Source organism: Marmota flaviventris, chromosome 6 (genome assembly GCF_047511675.1).
Source record: "Marmota flaviventris isolate mMarFla1 chromosome 6, mMarFla1.hap1, whole genome shotgun sequence".
In the NCBI taxonomy this organism is placed as follows: Eukaryota; Metazoa; Chordata; class Mammalia; order Rodentia; family Sciuridae; genus Marmota; species Marmota flaviventris.
The window spans coordinates 31,469,390-31,482,599 of NC_092503.1; the positions used below are offsets into that span (position 1 = coordinate 31,469,390).

Genomic DNA, 13,210 nt, shown 5'->3' on the forward strand with positions numbered 1-13,210 from the left:
TTCTTTCATTTGTTGGCCATTTGTATATCTTCTTTTGAGAAGTGACTATTCAGTTCATCTGCCCATTTTAAAAATCTGATTGTTTTCTTTTTTATTGTTAAAGCTTTTGAGATCCTTATATAATATTTTGGATGCTATGCTCATGTCAGATGAATAGTTTACAAATTTTTTTTTTCCATTCTATAGGTCATCTCTTCAATCTGTTGTTACCTTTACTCTGCAGAAGTTTCTTAGTTTAATATAATACCATTTATCTGTTTTTGTTGTTGCCTGAGCTTTCGAGGTCCTTACTCCATACCACCAAATCTTTTCTCATACCAATGTTTTAGAGTATTTCTCACAGTTTTTTTTTTTTAACGTTTCATGTCTTACACTTAGGTCTTTGATCTATTTTGAGTTGTTATAGTGGTTGTCATTTATGATGAAAAATGGAGGTCTACTTTCATTCCTCTGCACGTGGATATTCAGATTTCCTAGCACCTTAATCTCTTTAAGAAGACAATACATAAATATAAAAAATTATGTATAAGATATAAATTAAAGATCAAAAGAACAGCAAACAGTGAGAGACATTAAATAGCACTGAAAAATGCTATAAAAATTCAGAAATATTGGGGCTGAGGTTGTGGCTCAGTGGTAGAGGGCTTGCCTACCATGTGTGAGGCACTGGATTTGATCCTCGGCACCACATTAAAAAAAATAAAATAAAGGTTAAAAAATAAATAATTCAGAAATATCACCTGGGCTAGAGTGCATTTGTGAGAATTACAGGAGGAGCTGAAACTTAGATAAAGAGCAATGGCTTTCCAGAGAGAAATGGGCCTATAATTGTCTAAGCAGATGAGTGCATAGAATACTGATTGAACAGGGAAAGATTTTCCATCACTGAACAGAGTGTATATAGAAAAATTGAAGAAGTAAATCCAGAGCATTTCCCAAATTTCAGCCAATCATGTCAGGTCATTTTCATGATTTTTGCATTAACTATGCACCAGTTTTTATTTACTTGATTTTTTTCTCCTCTTTTCTTTCTTTTTCTTCCTACAGTGCAGGGGATTGAACTCAGGGCCCTTCACATATTAGGCTAGTGCTTTAACCCTGAGTCATGCCCCTAGCTCTACTTATTTTTAAATTTTAAAAAGATGTTTGATAAACATCTTTTATATTTCTTCATCCCAAACTCTACTAACTGTGAGTTTGATGAAAGATTTATATATTTTTTCCCCAATAAAAATATTCAGCCTCTGACATTTTGTTATAGTAGCCAAAACAGAGAATACATCTGGGAAATCAGCATTTTTAACTAATAGAGAATCATTAATTGTTTTGGAATATAAGGGATGTAATATGAGTTGTAATTCAGAAGGAAATTTTCTGGTAGTTATGTGTGAAATGGGCACCTTCATTGTGGAGATAAGAAGATAAGTAAAAAAAAATCTGACAGCTAGCTTAGTATAATAAATTAAAATAGACAAGTTTAAAGGAAATATTATGAGGAATTGGATGAGGGAGTAGAGGGAAAGGAAGATATTAGAGACTCTGGTTAAATAACCAGACAACATTAAGGTAGGACCAATCTACATCTAATGTCTTAAAATTGTTTAGCTTACTCAAAGATACAGAAATAACCTCCTGAAAATGGACTTTTGAGTTATATAATAGTGCACATATTTAGGGAAGAGGGCTTTATTAAAAAATATAAACATTTTATAAATAAAAAGATAATGTATACCGCTGAAATCTTGTCTCCTCAGTTTTCTACACATAAATTTCAGATCTCTCCAGGTTCAGGAGAGACCCAGAGACTCAGCCTTATTCATGTCACAAACCATCCAGGTTTTCACAAAGTACTCAGCTTAAGTTTTTCATATTTCAGACTATTAGGCAGTCTTCTTGAGCAACTATTGATTTTTAAGATATGTGCCAATAGCACAAAAACTATGCCCAACCTTGATTTTCTGCAATTTCCTTAACAATTGGTGTAGACACATTTTTAATATAACAAACATGGTTAATTGAGTTTTAGCAAGCAAGAAAGTTGCACTATCTAGGACTTATGTTGTCAGATATAAGTGAGTTGATCATCTGTGAACAACTTTCCCTTCATAGGAATGGTAAAAAGGAGAGTGAGTCTATATTTCCAAAGGGTGTTGCTGTCACTGTGATTTACAGCATAACTAACAAGGTGAATGGAAATTGCATGAGACTTGAAGCAGGAAGCACTCTTTCTCTTTTTTTAGTGGGGTGGGGGTACCAGGGATTGAACTCAGGGCACTTGACCACTGAGCCACATCCTCAGCTTTATTTTGTATTTTATTTAGAGACAGGGTCTCACTGAGTTGCTTCATGCATTGCTTTTGCTGAGGCTGGCTTTGAACTTGGGATCCTCCTGCCTCAGCTTCCTGAGCCACTGGGATTATAGGTGTGTGCCATGGCGCCCTGCAGGAAGCACTGTTTCTGATTCCACATTTTACTGTCTCCTATGCTGAGTGATGTGAGGTGTATAACCTAAATGCTTGGCATTTCTGTTCTTTTCTTTATTTGTAAAAAGTACACACAAAAAATTGTAAAAACCACACAAAAAAATTGGGTAATAAAATTTCTTCTCTACTTCTTTTACAGAATAGACAAGAGTTTCAAATGAAGTGACACACAGGGGACCTGTGCACTACAGTGCTCTCTTCAATGTCAGCTATACCAAAGCGTTTTTTTTTTCCTAAACAAAAGGAACTGATTCCAAACTTTTGTAGTTTGTCCTGATTAATAGTTGTGGTTTAGGCGTAATTTTCTTAAAAGAAAATATGTACATTGAATAAGAAATATTTATGGAAAAGTATATATTAGGTGTAGCTGTTTACTTCTAAAATGGTTCCTATGTAATTTCTTTAAATGGTAAAATTTCAAAAGTAATTTCATTTGATAATTCTAAATTTACATGCACATATATGCATAAAAAGAGGAATTTAATAATTTTGACCACATGGAATCAATGGGAGGGCAAATCCCTCCCATTGCTATGATGCCCAATCTCCCATGTGGGTCAAGCCTCAGGATTTCCACTACTGAGAAGATATTCTGTAAACATGACATACTTTGTGTTTACAGAAACTATGTAACTATGATTCACATCTACTTGCCTATGAGACTTTCAAAGCAGAAAGCAGTTGCTATTTGTCATAATTCAAAAGGCTTATATTTGACTAGTCTAGACTGGTAAAACTAATTTTCCTAAGAGAAAGATGGCCATTAGACTGGGAGTGTTAGACGATTATTTTAACTTGAGAAGGTAAATGACCAATGACACTTTAGCAAGTCCAGTGGACAAGCTCATAGTCTGTGTTTTAAATAAGGAGAAACCCAGTGTTTAATATAATGATAACACTGGAAAAGAAAGGCACAGTTTTTTCCCTGGTAATGTTTATCCCTGATAAAGGGCAACGTGATCATGCTTATGAATTTAAATACTATTACTTAAAATGGTGACATGTCCAACGTTTTCTTGGACATTTTTGCCAACAAAAGAAAAATTAAACAAAGTATGGACTTATTAAAGATTTTAATGAACATAAATATTTATAATATTTCCTGATTTTTCCCCAAAGGAAGAAAAGAAAAGGTCTAAATCAATAAGTCATTAATCTGTACCTTTCAGAGGGGCTGAGAAATCCTGGAGAGATTGTGCACAGCCTCAGAAAGTATAAAGCCATCACTTTGCTAGATCTCCTTCTTATAATTAGTTTATTACTGTAATTTATTTAGTGAGCACTTCCAGATACTGTCTCTGTTGTACTGTGCATCTTCAATTTATCACTAGTGATATGAGGCATCACTCTGCATTTTAACTACAAGAAAAAAAGAGGCTTAAGGCCTTGTATATGATAATTATATCAGTGGGAATTCAAATATCCACTTGGATTAAGCTGTACTGGGTACCTGATTGCACCTTGTTATGCTGAAATTTTGAGTGACTAGTGGAATCCATTATTCACCCACAGTGGTCTGGTTTCCAAACATTTATTATCTCATTTTCTACTGAAATCTATCCCCCTTATAACTTCCTTTGGTCTTTGTATATTGTATATTACATTCATATACATGACCCATATCCCTGAATGAGAGCCCTTTAAATATTTAAAGCTAGCTGTCACCTCACCACATTCCCTTCTTATTTCTAGGATAAACATCTCCAAATATGGATGAATTTAGCATTACTCTGAAAAGCCATTTCATGGTCTATATTTTTCTTATGAGTGCTAAGATAGGTCTCATTTGTCATATTTGACAAATAAGAAAACTGAGCCAGCACTGTGAAGTGTTGTTTGTTTACATTTCCCCCACATAATGCTGCATTGGTTCTCTATAGAAGATGGCCCGCACAGGACCAACTATTTCCTGTCATCTGGTACTTGTGTCTCTTGCCCCACTTCCTATCAGCAAATGGGTAGGATTATGGTTTATACATGAGGTCATTCACACAGAAGAATCTGCTAAATTTCAAACACTTCCCTTGCCTTCCTGGGTGCATTTATAAGAGACAGTGGTGTTTCTCCTCCTCCAGTGCCTCCTCCATCCCTTCTGAGCTTCAGTTTTTCACTGAAACCTGGAGTCTGGCACATTCAAAAAGTTAACTTTCATGAAGATGAGCACTATATTGCCTGTGAGTTTTAAAATCTCTTCTGTTGATTCTTGACCTACAACTCAAAAGAAAGGCAGGAAAATAAAGTATCATTTGGTATTCTGGAAATCACTAAAATATAGTCATAGGCAATGTTTTTTGAATTATTTCACACACCAATGCAAGAGAGACTCAGTTGCCTTGCCAAGGACAACTCTATCTATGTTGTGGCAAATATTGGGGACAAGAAACCTTGCAATGCCAGTGACCCTCAGTATCCCCTTGATGGCAGTTACCAATACAATGCTGATGTGATGTTTGATTCTGAGGGTAGTCTGGTAGCCCACTACCATTAAGTGAGAATTACTTTTGCCTTAGATAAACCTGACTGACTTTTTTTCTTGTCAGTCAAGATATACATGCATGTTTGTTTGTTGAATGTTGGCAAGATAACGGTTATGGATGCATCTTATAATCATTACTCATTTTAGCTGGAAAGGGGATTTAATTTATTTCAATCCAAAAGAAGGATTCCATGTTTGATTTAGCCATAAAATAGAATATGGCAGAATACGAAAGCACATGTGATAATAGCCTCACAAATATTTTAATATTTTGAGAAAGGAGAAATAGCCTTTTCATCCATGATTTAGTGTCAGAGTTAGTATTTTTTTTTGGCCCATTTTGTTAATATTTTATACTAAGCTCCCATCTATTTCATTAGGACTTATTTGATTGCCAAGAAATTGGCTTTTAAAAAAGAGGAGAATTTCTCTGCTTAGGTACCTGTGCTAACTAATTTTGTCACTGTGACAAAATACCTGAGAAAATCAACTTAAGGGATAAAAGATGTATTTTGGCTCATAGTTTCTGAGGTTTCAGTTTGTGGTCACTTGGCTCCCTTGCTTTGTGCCTTTGGAGAGGCAAAATATCTTGAAGAAGAGCACATGGTGAAGCAGAGCTGCTCACCTCATGAGGGCAAGTAAACAAAGAGAAAGAGAGAGACCGGTGGGGATGTTGCTCAGTGGTGGAGTGCTTACCCAGCATGTGCAAAGTCCTGGGTTCAACCCCCAGGACTACAGAAAAGAGAGAGAGAGAGGGAACAAGGAAGGAGCTAGAGACAAGAGATACTCCTTCAGAGAACACCTTAATAACCTACTTCTTCCAACTAGTCCTCACCTCCCACATTTTCCACCCCCTCCCAATGGTCCATTCAGTTATGAACCCACTGATTCAGTCAGAGCCCTCATGATAAAATCACTTTCACAAAGCTCCACATCTGAACATTGCTGCTTTGGAAACCAAGCCTTCAACACATGAACGTTTGGAGAACATTCCAGGTCCAAACCAAAACAGTACCTGAACAAATAGTGTCATGATGAGGGTAGATCTTCTTTCAGGTGCAGTCTGCCACTCAATGAGTCAAACCATATCATCTGTCCCTTTAGCCCTTTTTGCTTTTGTTAACAGCTGTTGACAGGGTGACTTTCCTTTTAGAAGCCACAGAGTACAGCAACACCAAGTTCATACCTATTATTATTATTATTATTAATTATGACAAGTACACATAACACAAAATGTATCATCTTAGCTATTTTAAGTGGTATCAGTATTCAAATTGTTACACAACCATCACTTTCATCATCTTTGTCGAGAATTCTTTTCATCTTGCGCATCTGAAACTTTATGCCCATTAAGCAGTAACTCCTATTGCCCCACCACCCAGCCCCTGGCAACCACCATTCCACTTTTTGTCTCTATTTCAAATTCATTCAAGCAAGAGGGCTTGAAGACTGGCTGGCATGGGCCCACTAGGGATTATGCTCAATTCCTTGAACTTTTCTTTCTAGAAAACCCCATATATTGTCTCCAGATTGAAAACTCCTATTGATCTTCCCCACTTAAGCCTGTGACTTTTTTGGAGCACAGAGTTCACATCCTTGTGAATAAAATCCAAGGGGAGAATATCCATAGTCTCATCATTCCTTGATTCCAATTAGGTCCCATGGTTTCCTGAGCTGTTCACCTAAGGAGGAAGAATGCACTACCACCTGGGGGTGAATGAAGGAACTAGATATGTCCAGTAGGAGTGGAGAAATAGCTCATGACAGAGCTCACCTACGCATACATCAGGCAAATAAAATCCCAAACCAAGCATATGCTGAACTCCTGAGCCGAGATTAAGTGGACTTTTGGACCAATAATCAGGTGGAAAAATAATTACTAATGGCTTACTAATTAACAAGATTTAGTTATTGCATTGTCTAAATTAATTTTAAATCTATCTCACTTGTTAGCAGTATCACAGGGAGACATGACAAAGTTTATTTTATTAACATGCATTAGACTTTACATATGGAGTAGTGTTGATATTTAAAGAATACAGAAAATAACCTGAAAATGATAAGATTCAAGATTTCATCCTGTGATTTTTAAGACAGAAATATTCACATCTTAAATATCACTTGTAGATATAATTTCATTCATTGGTCAGAGAAAAGTGAAGTTTTTTGATTAATGTCACAGTGAAAAATCCTCATTGGTATAATGGTGGGCATGAGTCATGTAAATCCATGTGTAACAGTTTCAAATGAGCAATTCAACATACATAGGAGGAAAGATTTTTTTTTTTAATGGGTGTTGACCACATCTGTTGTCAGTTTGCTTTGTACTTATTTTCCCCTTCTCTGCTTTTTGATAACAGTACAATCTTCTTGCCCCTGAAATTCAATTTGACTTCCCTAAGGATGCAGAATTTGTGACTTTTGACACTCCCTTTGGGAAGTTTGGCACCTTCACTTGTTTTGACATTTTTTTTTCTTATAACCAGGCTATGGTGGTGGTGAAGGAGTTTCAAGTCGACAGTGTTCTGTATCCCAGGACCTGGTACAACACACTGCCCCTCCTCTCTGCTGTCCTGTTCCATCCTGCAAGGGCTAGAGCCATGGGAGTCAACCTGCTTGCTGCGAATACCCACAACACCAGCATGCACATGACAGGTCACTCATGCCAGTCATGCACATAGCGGCAGTGACAGTCTTGGCAACTCTTTACTGATTTTCAAGCCACACTTCCCCCTCCCTTCCCCCTCCCTTCCCTTCCCTTCCCCTCCCTTCTATCTCCTCCCCTGTCCTCCCATCTCTTCTCCTCTCCTCCCCTTCCCTTCCCTTTCCTAATAGTATTTATCATCCCCCAGTCAAACCCTGAGCCAACCACTTTCCCAGACTGTATGGAGAGATTTAGGAAAAGGAAGATACAGGGCAGAGGAGTCATGAGAGACAGGAGCACCTACTGGTAGGGGAAGTAGTGCCTTCTCTTGGCGAAGAGGATGAGAAAGAGCACCATCAGGCAAAAGAGCCCAGGGCCTCCTAGGGTCAAACTCCAGAGTAGTGTAGAAGAGCTGTTTGTTCAGAGAAGGATCCTAGCATAACTAGTGGTGAGGCTCCCAAGCACAAACTAATCCCAGCCCCAGAGCAGCCACCCCAAATGCGGCAGCCCCAGCCCCAATGAGCTTGGCTGTTACATTGACATCTCTTGAAATGGCAATGATTTGAAAGCTAGTGACAAGTGAGATCAGGGGACTCTGGACTGCCAAGCTGCTGAGGCTCTCATCTGGCATTGGTCCCGATCAAAGAGTGAGAGGAGATAGACTTGGAGCAGGCATACATTTTCAGGGGGGAGGAATGGCAACAGGAGAGCTACCCACTACACAGAGAAGACAGAGAGGCAAAGGGCAGGGACTGTAAGAAAGAAGCCACAATTTTCTTTAATGATTAATGCATGTATTAATTCTGTCATCACAAAATTAATAACAATACTGGTTTCTACTTAAGGACATCATTCTTGTAAATAAAAGAAGCAAACATTATCTCAATCTTATATGAGGGGAACAGAGAAGTCAAAATAAGTAAAAAGTCAGAGCCAGTCTAAGAAATATCCCAGCCGGGGCCGGGGTTGTGGCTCGGAGGTAGAGCACTCGCTTAGTACGTGTGAGGCCCTGGGTTCGATCCTCAGCACCACATAAAAATAAATAAATAAAATAAAGGTATTGTGTCCATCTACAGCTAAAAAAAATAAATATTTTTTTAAAAGAAATATCCCAGCCAACATCTATTGTTATCATGAAATAAATCTTATTCGGATGATAAAATCATTTTCAACTTCTCAGGTTTTTAGAGTTTATCCTTTAAAGTATCCAAGTTCAAGGTAATGCATGCTCCCCTCTTATCCTCCTGACTACTTGTTTGTTGATGAAAATAAGGAATCCCAGACAAAAATAAATTAACTAGATCAGTGGAGAGCTGAAATTATCTTTCATATTTGGGAGAATGTTCTATTTTTTTTGTTGGATTTGCTCAGAAAAGGGAAGAATAAGAAAAACAAATGAGAATTTCACAGCTCAATATAACAGCCATCTCCCTAACTGTCTTGAAAATGCTTATGACTTAATTTTAATTTCACAAGGGATTAGTCTAGTAGCATGTCACCCTAAAAAATTTGAGGTGGTAGAGCATTTGGCTGACCCGTACAAGGCCCTGCCTGGGTTCCATCTCCAGCAACACACACACACACACACACACTAAATAAATAAATAAAATTGAAATTAATATTTGCATTTGTTGTTGTTGTTGGCCATAGGGAGTAGGATCTATGCCCCAGAAGCGCTCAGTGTGTATCATTATGACATGGAAACAGAGAGTGGCCAATTGATGCTATCAGAACAGAAGTCTTGGCCTCTCAGCAATCCCACCTACCCTGCAGCCCTTGACTGGAGTGCTTATGCCAAAAGTGTCAAGTTCTTCCCTTCTGAGCAGCAGGATTTTCTGGGGATGGTTTATTTTGATGAATTAACCTTCACTGAACTTAAGGAAATTACAGTTTTCCAGAAGGATCTGTTTGTCATTTATCTTACAAGATGTCTGAGAAGCGAGTAGATGAGGTCTATGCTCTGGGAGCTTTTGATGGACTGCACACAGTAGAAGGCCAATATTACTTATAGGTAAACATACATAAGTGTGTTTATTGCATTACTAATAATTATTAGTTTTTCTTCCAGTTCATCATTACCTTTCTTTAAAAATTATGCTAGAGTCAGTCAAAATTGGTAAAATGTTACATTAATCTTTTTTTTCACCCAGAACACTCAATTTGTTTCATCATAGCAAGAATGAGTTAATTTTCTTGGCAAGGTAAAAACATAAAGTAGATTGATTAGTTCTTAGCAGGTCAAGTTTAAGTTTAAAAAGATGAAACTTCTGTGCATTTTTTTTTCCACCAGGTCAAATAGTGTTTTTCAAATCATCTTCAACTGAGGTCTCCTGTTTTCAATTGTGACCCAGTTTAGCCACATGGCCATATCTCTAAAAGAGATATTTAATTAAACAGTTTATGAAATAATCAAATTAGAATTTGAAATAGCTATGATTATGTGAAATACACTCTGATTTTAAAAATTTGTTTCTATTCCATTTGTCTTCTCTAAAAACATAAAATCTGGATTCACTAAATTGGCATTAGAATTCACAAGTAAGTTGTAATTGAAATTAAACAACATTGCTTAAAAGGCAACTAAAACATTCCTCTATTCTGAAATAGAATAATTCAGCTGAGAGAATATTTTCAAATTTTTATGACTACTTTTATTTTCTGTATAGATATGCATATTAAATGCCAAACCACAGCCCTGAGAACTTGTGGGAGCCCCATGGGTTCAACTTTTACCAAGTTTGAGGAGTTCTCCCTCAGCATCACATTTGCAACAAGCTATGTTTTCCCACAGATTGTCCTAGGTAGCAGTCACTTGTCCCTGAAAGACATTACAAGGTAGGAGGTTTTCAAGATGATGACTTTCTTTGTGCAGATGTGGTAGAACAGCATAATGATAATCTTTAAAGTAAAGGGACAATATGGAAGCATTATCATTCACATTCTATGAGACACACCTTAAAGACCTATGGAAGGAATGAGAGGAATGAAAATTGTGGTTCTACATTATCTTTGTGCTGTGATAGAGGAGTTGGGATCCTTTTTTTTTTCCAGAAGTGTGATGTTGAAATGCAAGGCAACAGTGAAGTCACAGAGAAATGAAAATTGATGCATTGATTGCTGATAATGGCAACTGATGTCCTGTACCTTTGCATGGTATAGAATGTTCAAGTTAAAAATGGTACATCTATGATTTATTTCTTGAGAGTTTTAGTTTGAGAATTTGTTGTAATGATTGTAAGAGTTAATACTTTGTATAGTGTTTCATGAGCTTAGAGAGCACTTTTTTAAAAAATGCATTATCTTATTTGATCACCTGTGAAATGGATTTATTTGCCGCACTTTCACCCAAAGTTCCTCTATTATTGGACCCAAAATAAGAGGCTGAATCTTTGGATACCAAATCCTGCTGACTTTTTACAACCTTGTGTTGCATTAGGAGGAATGCTGTGAAACAAAGCTCCTGGGCTGGAAACCAAGCTCTGCATTGGAATTAATCCTTTGCTTTCTTTGATTAGGTTTCAAGAGATGGATGTCTAAGGAGCCAAAGTGGAGTCCCTTTGTCTGTCTTAGTTATGGCTCTCTATGGAGGAGTGTTTGAAAAGATCCTTTGCGCTTAGGACAGGGACCTGGGAATTTGTAATGGTCCCCTTCACCAGGGTCTTGCAGGATTAGTTGGACAAAGAGACAGGGGAAAGACAGAGAGAGCCCTTGGTGTCCGGTCAGAATACATGCCATAAACTTATTGGAACAGCAAATAAACTAAAGAAGTCTTAAAATAGCAATGGGTATGCTATGATTTGAATATGGTTTTCCCCTCCAACAATTAATTAATTAATTTAATTAAAATTAATTTTAATTTAATTAAAAAATTTAATTGCCACTGTGAAGTATTGAGAAGGTGGAAAATCAGGCCTTTGAGAGGTGATAAGAATTAGATAAGACCATGGGATCGGAGCCTCCATGATAAACTCCTGGTGGCTTAATGAGAAGAGGAGACCAGTACACATAGGCACACATGTTCTCTGTCTCAAACCATGTGATGCCCTACACCTCTCAGTAAGAAGTCCATCACCAGATGTAGGTCCTTGGCCTTGCACTATGAGCCCAAATAAATCTCTCTTCTTTAAAATTTATCCAGGCTTTGGTGATGTTATTAGCAATAGAAAAAGACTATGACAGTGTGTGTGTTATTTGATGCAGCAAAAACTCATTTCATGTATGTGTACCTGTAAGTCTGTGTATGTATAGTTGAACATATATTCAAGTGGGAGGAGGGCCTAGAAAAATTCTTTTGTAGCAACTTTTCTAATGTAGGCAAATATTGCTTCCATCCAATGATGGTTAATTTTATGTGTTAACTTTACTGGATGTAGCTGGCTAGACATTATTTTTCTCTTTATATGCCAGGGTGTCTTGAAAATAGATTAGCATTAGAATTGGTGGACTGAGTCAAGCAGATGGCCCTACCCAATGTGAGTGGGCATCAATGAATCCCTTGAAGGCCTGAGTAGAACAGAAAGGCAGACGAAGGTTTTGCTGATTTTCTGCCCAAATGCTTCAGTTAGAATGTAGATCTTCTGGCTTCTGGTGCTCAGGCCTTCAAATTGCATTGGAATTGGCATCATCTATTCTCCATCTCTCAGGCCTTCAAACTATTGCCCCAGCCTTCCTGGGTCCCCAGCTTGCAGATAAATGTCAGCTCCTGAGATGTCTCAGTCTCTATAATTGTGAAAAACAGTATCATATATGTCCTAATTATTATAATCAATATAATAAATAATATAAGACATAGGATATCTGTACTATCACTTTATTTACATACATCAAATATAGGCTATCATTTTATCCTATCATTATATATCTCCTATCGTTTTCATTGCTCCTATAAACCCCAATTAATACATGTCACTTGTCGTTACACAGGGTGGACTTTGAATATCAAATAAAAAATCAGGGCATCTCTTCAAGTAATTATGAACAATTTTGTAGCTAATTAGAATTGTTCCACTATCTTTTTTTTATCGTAGTTTACTTGATTCTTATGATCTACTTGCAAGAAAATTAGACACTTGGAATGCAAATAAAAATAAATTATCTCCTTCAGACTACATCTTGACTTTTTTCTACTTAGGATCTACCCAATTCTGATTAAGCCCTCTTGAAGTACTCAGAGATTTGTTGCAGCATGTGCAAGGCCAGGAGCTTTCTTAGAAAGGGCCACCCTGTCCTCTCTTCCCCTAATAACTTTTGGTGCATTTCTCCGAGTTCTTTGAGTCCTTTACCTGGCTGGTCATTGATTACCTCTGGGAAGAGACTCACATGAGAGCACATGGATTCTCTGGAGTCCTTGCGGGTGGTTGAGGATCATTGAGTTAAGAGATACTTTTTACCCCTACAAAATGTATGATAATTGCATTTCTAGACTTCTCCTAGGTATTTATTCCCACCCAATATAATTTAATCCAGTACCAGGAAGCCAGAGATGTTCTAAGCAGCAGAAAATGTATTTGGTATCCCCATTTCCATCTTTCTTAGATTCTTGTTATAGGAACCATGACCCTTAGATCCTAGATGACACCGCATTGTGGCAGGATTTCTTCTGTCCAT

General features: G+C 37.3%; 1 protein-coding gene across 1 annotated transcript; it reads left to right on the plus strand.

Annotated features, from left to right (window-relative positions):
* Positions 1 to 4,767: 4,767 nt before the first annotated feature.
* Positions 4,768 to 11,243, plus strand: Vnn3 (vascular non-inflammatory molecule 3). The gene is given in 8 exon segments (XM_027938439.1): positions 4,768 to 4,971; positions 7,320 to 7,614; positions 9,254 to 9,508; positions 9,511 to 9,630; positions 10,270 to 10,410; positions 10,413 to 10,438; positions 11,119 to 11,197; positions 11,200 to 11,243. Coding segments are annotated over 8 exon segments (1,164 nt in total).
* Positions 11,244 to 13,210: the final 1,967 nt, after the last annotated feature.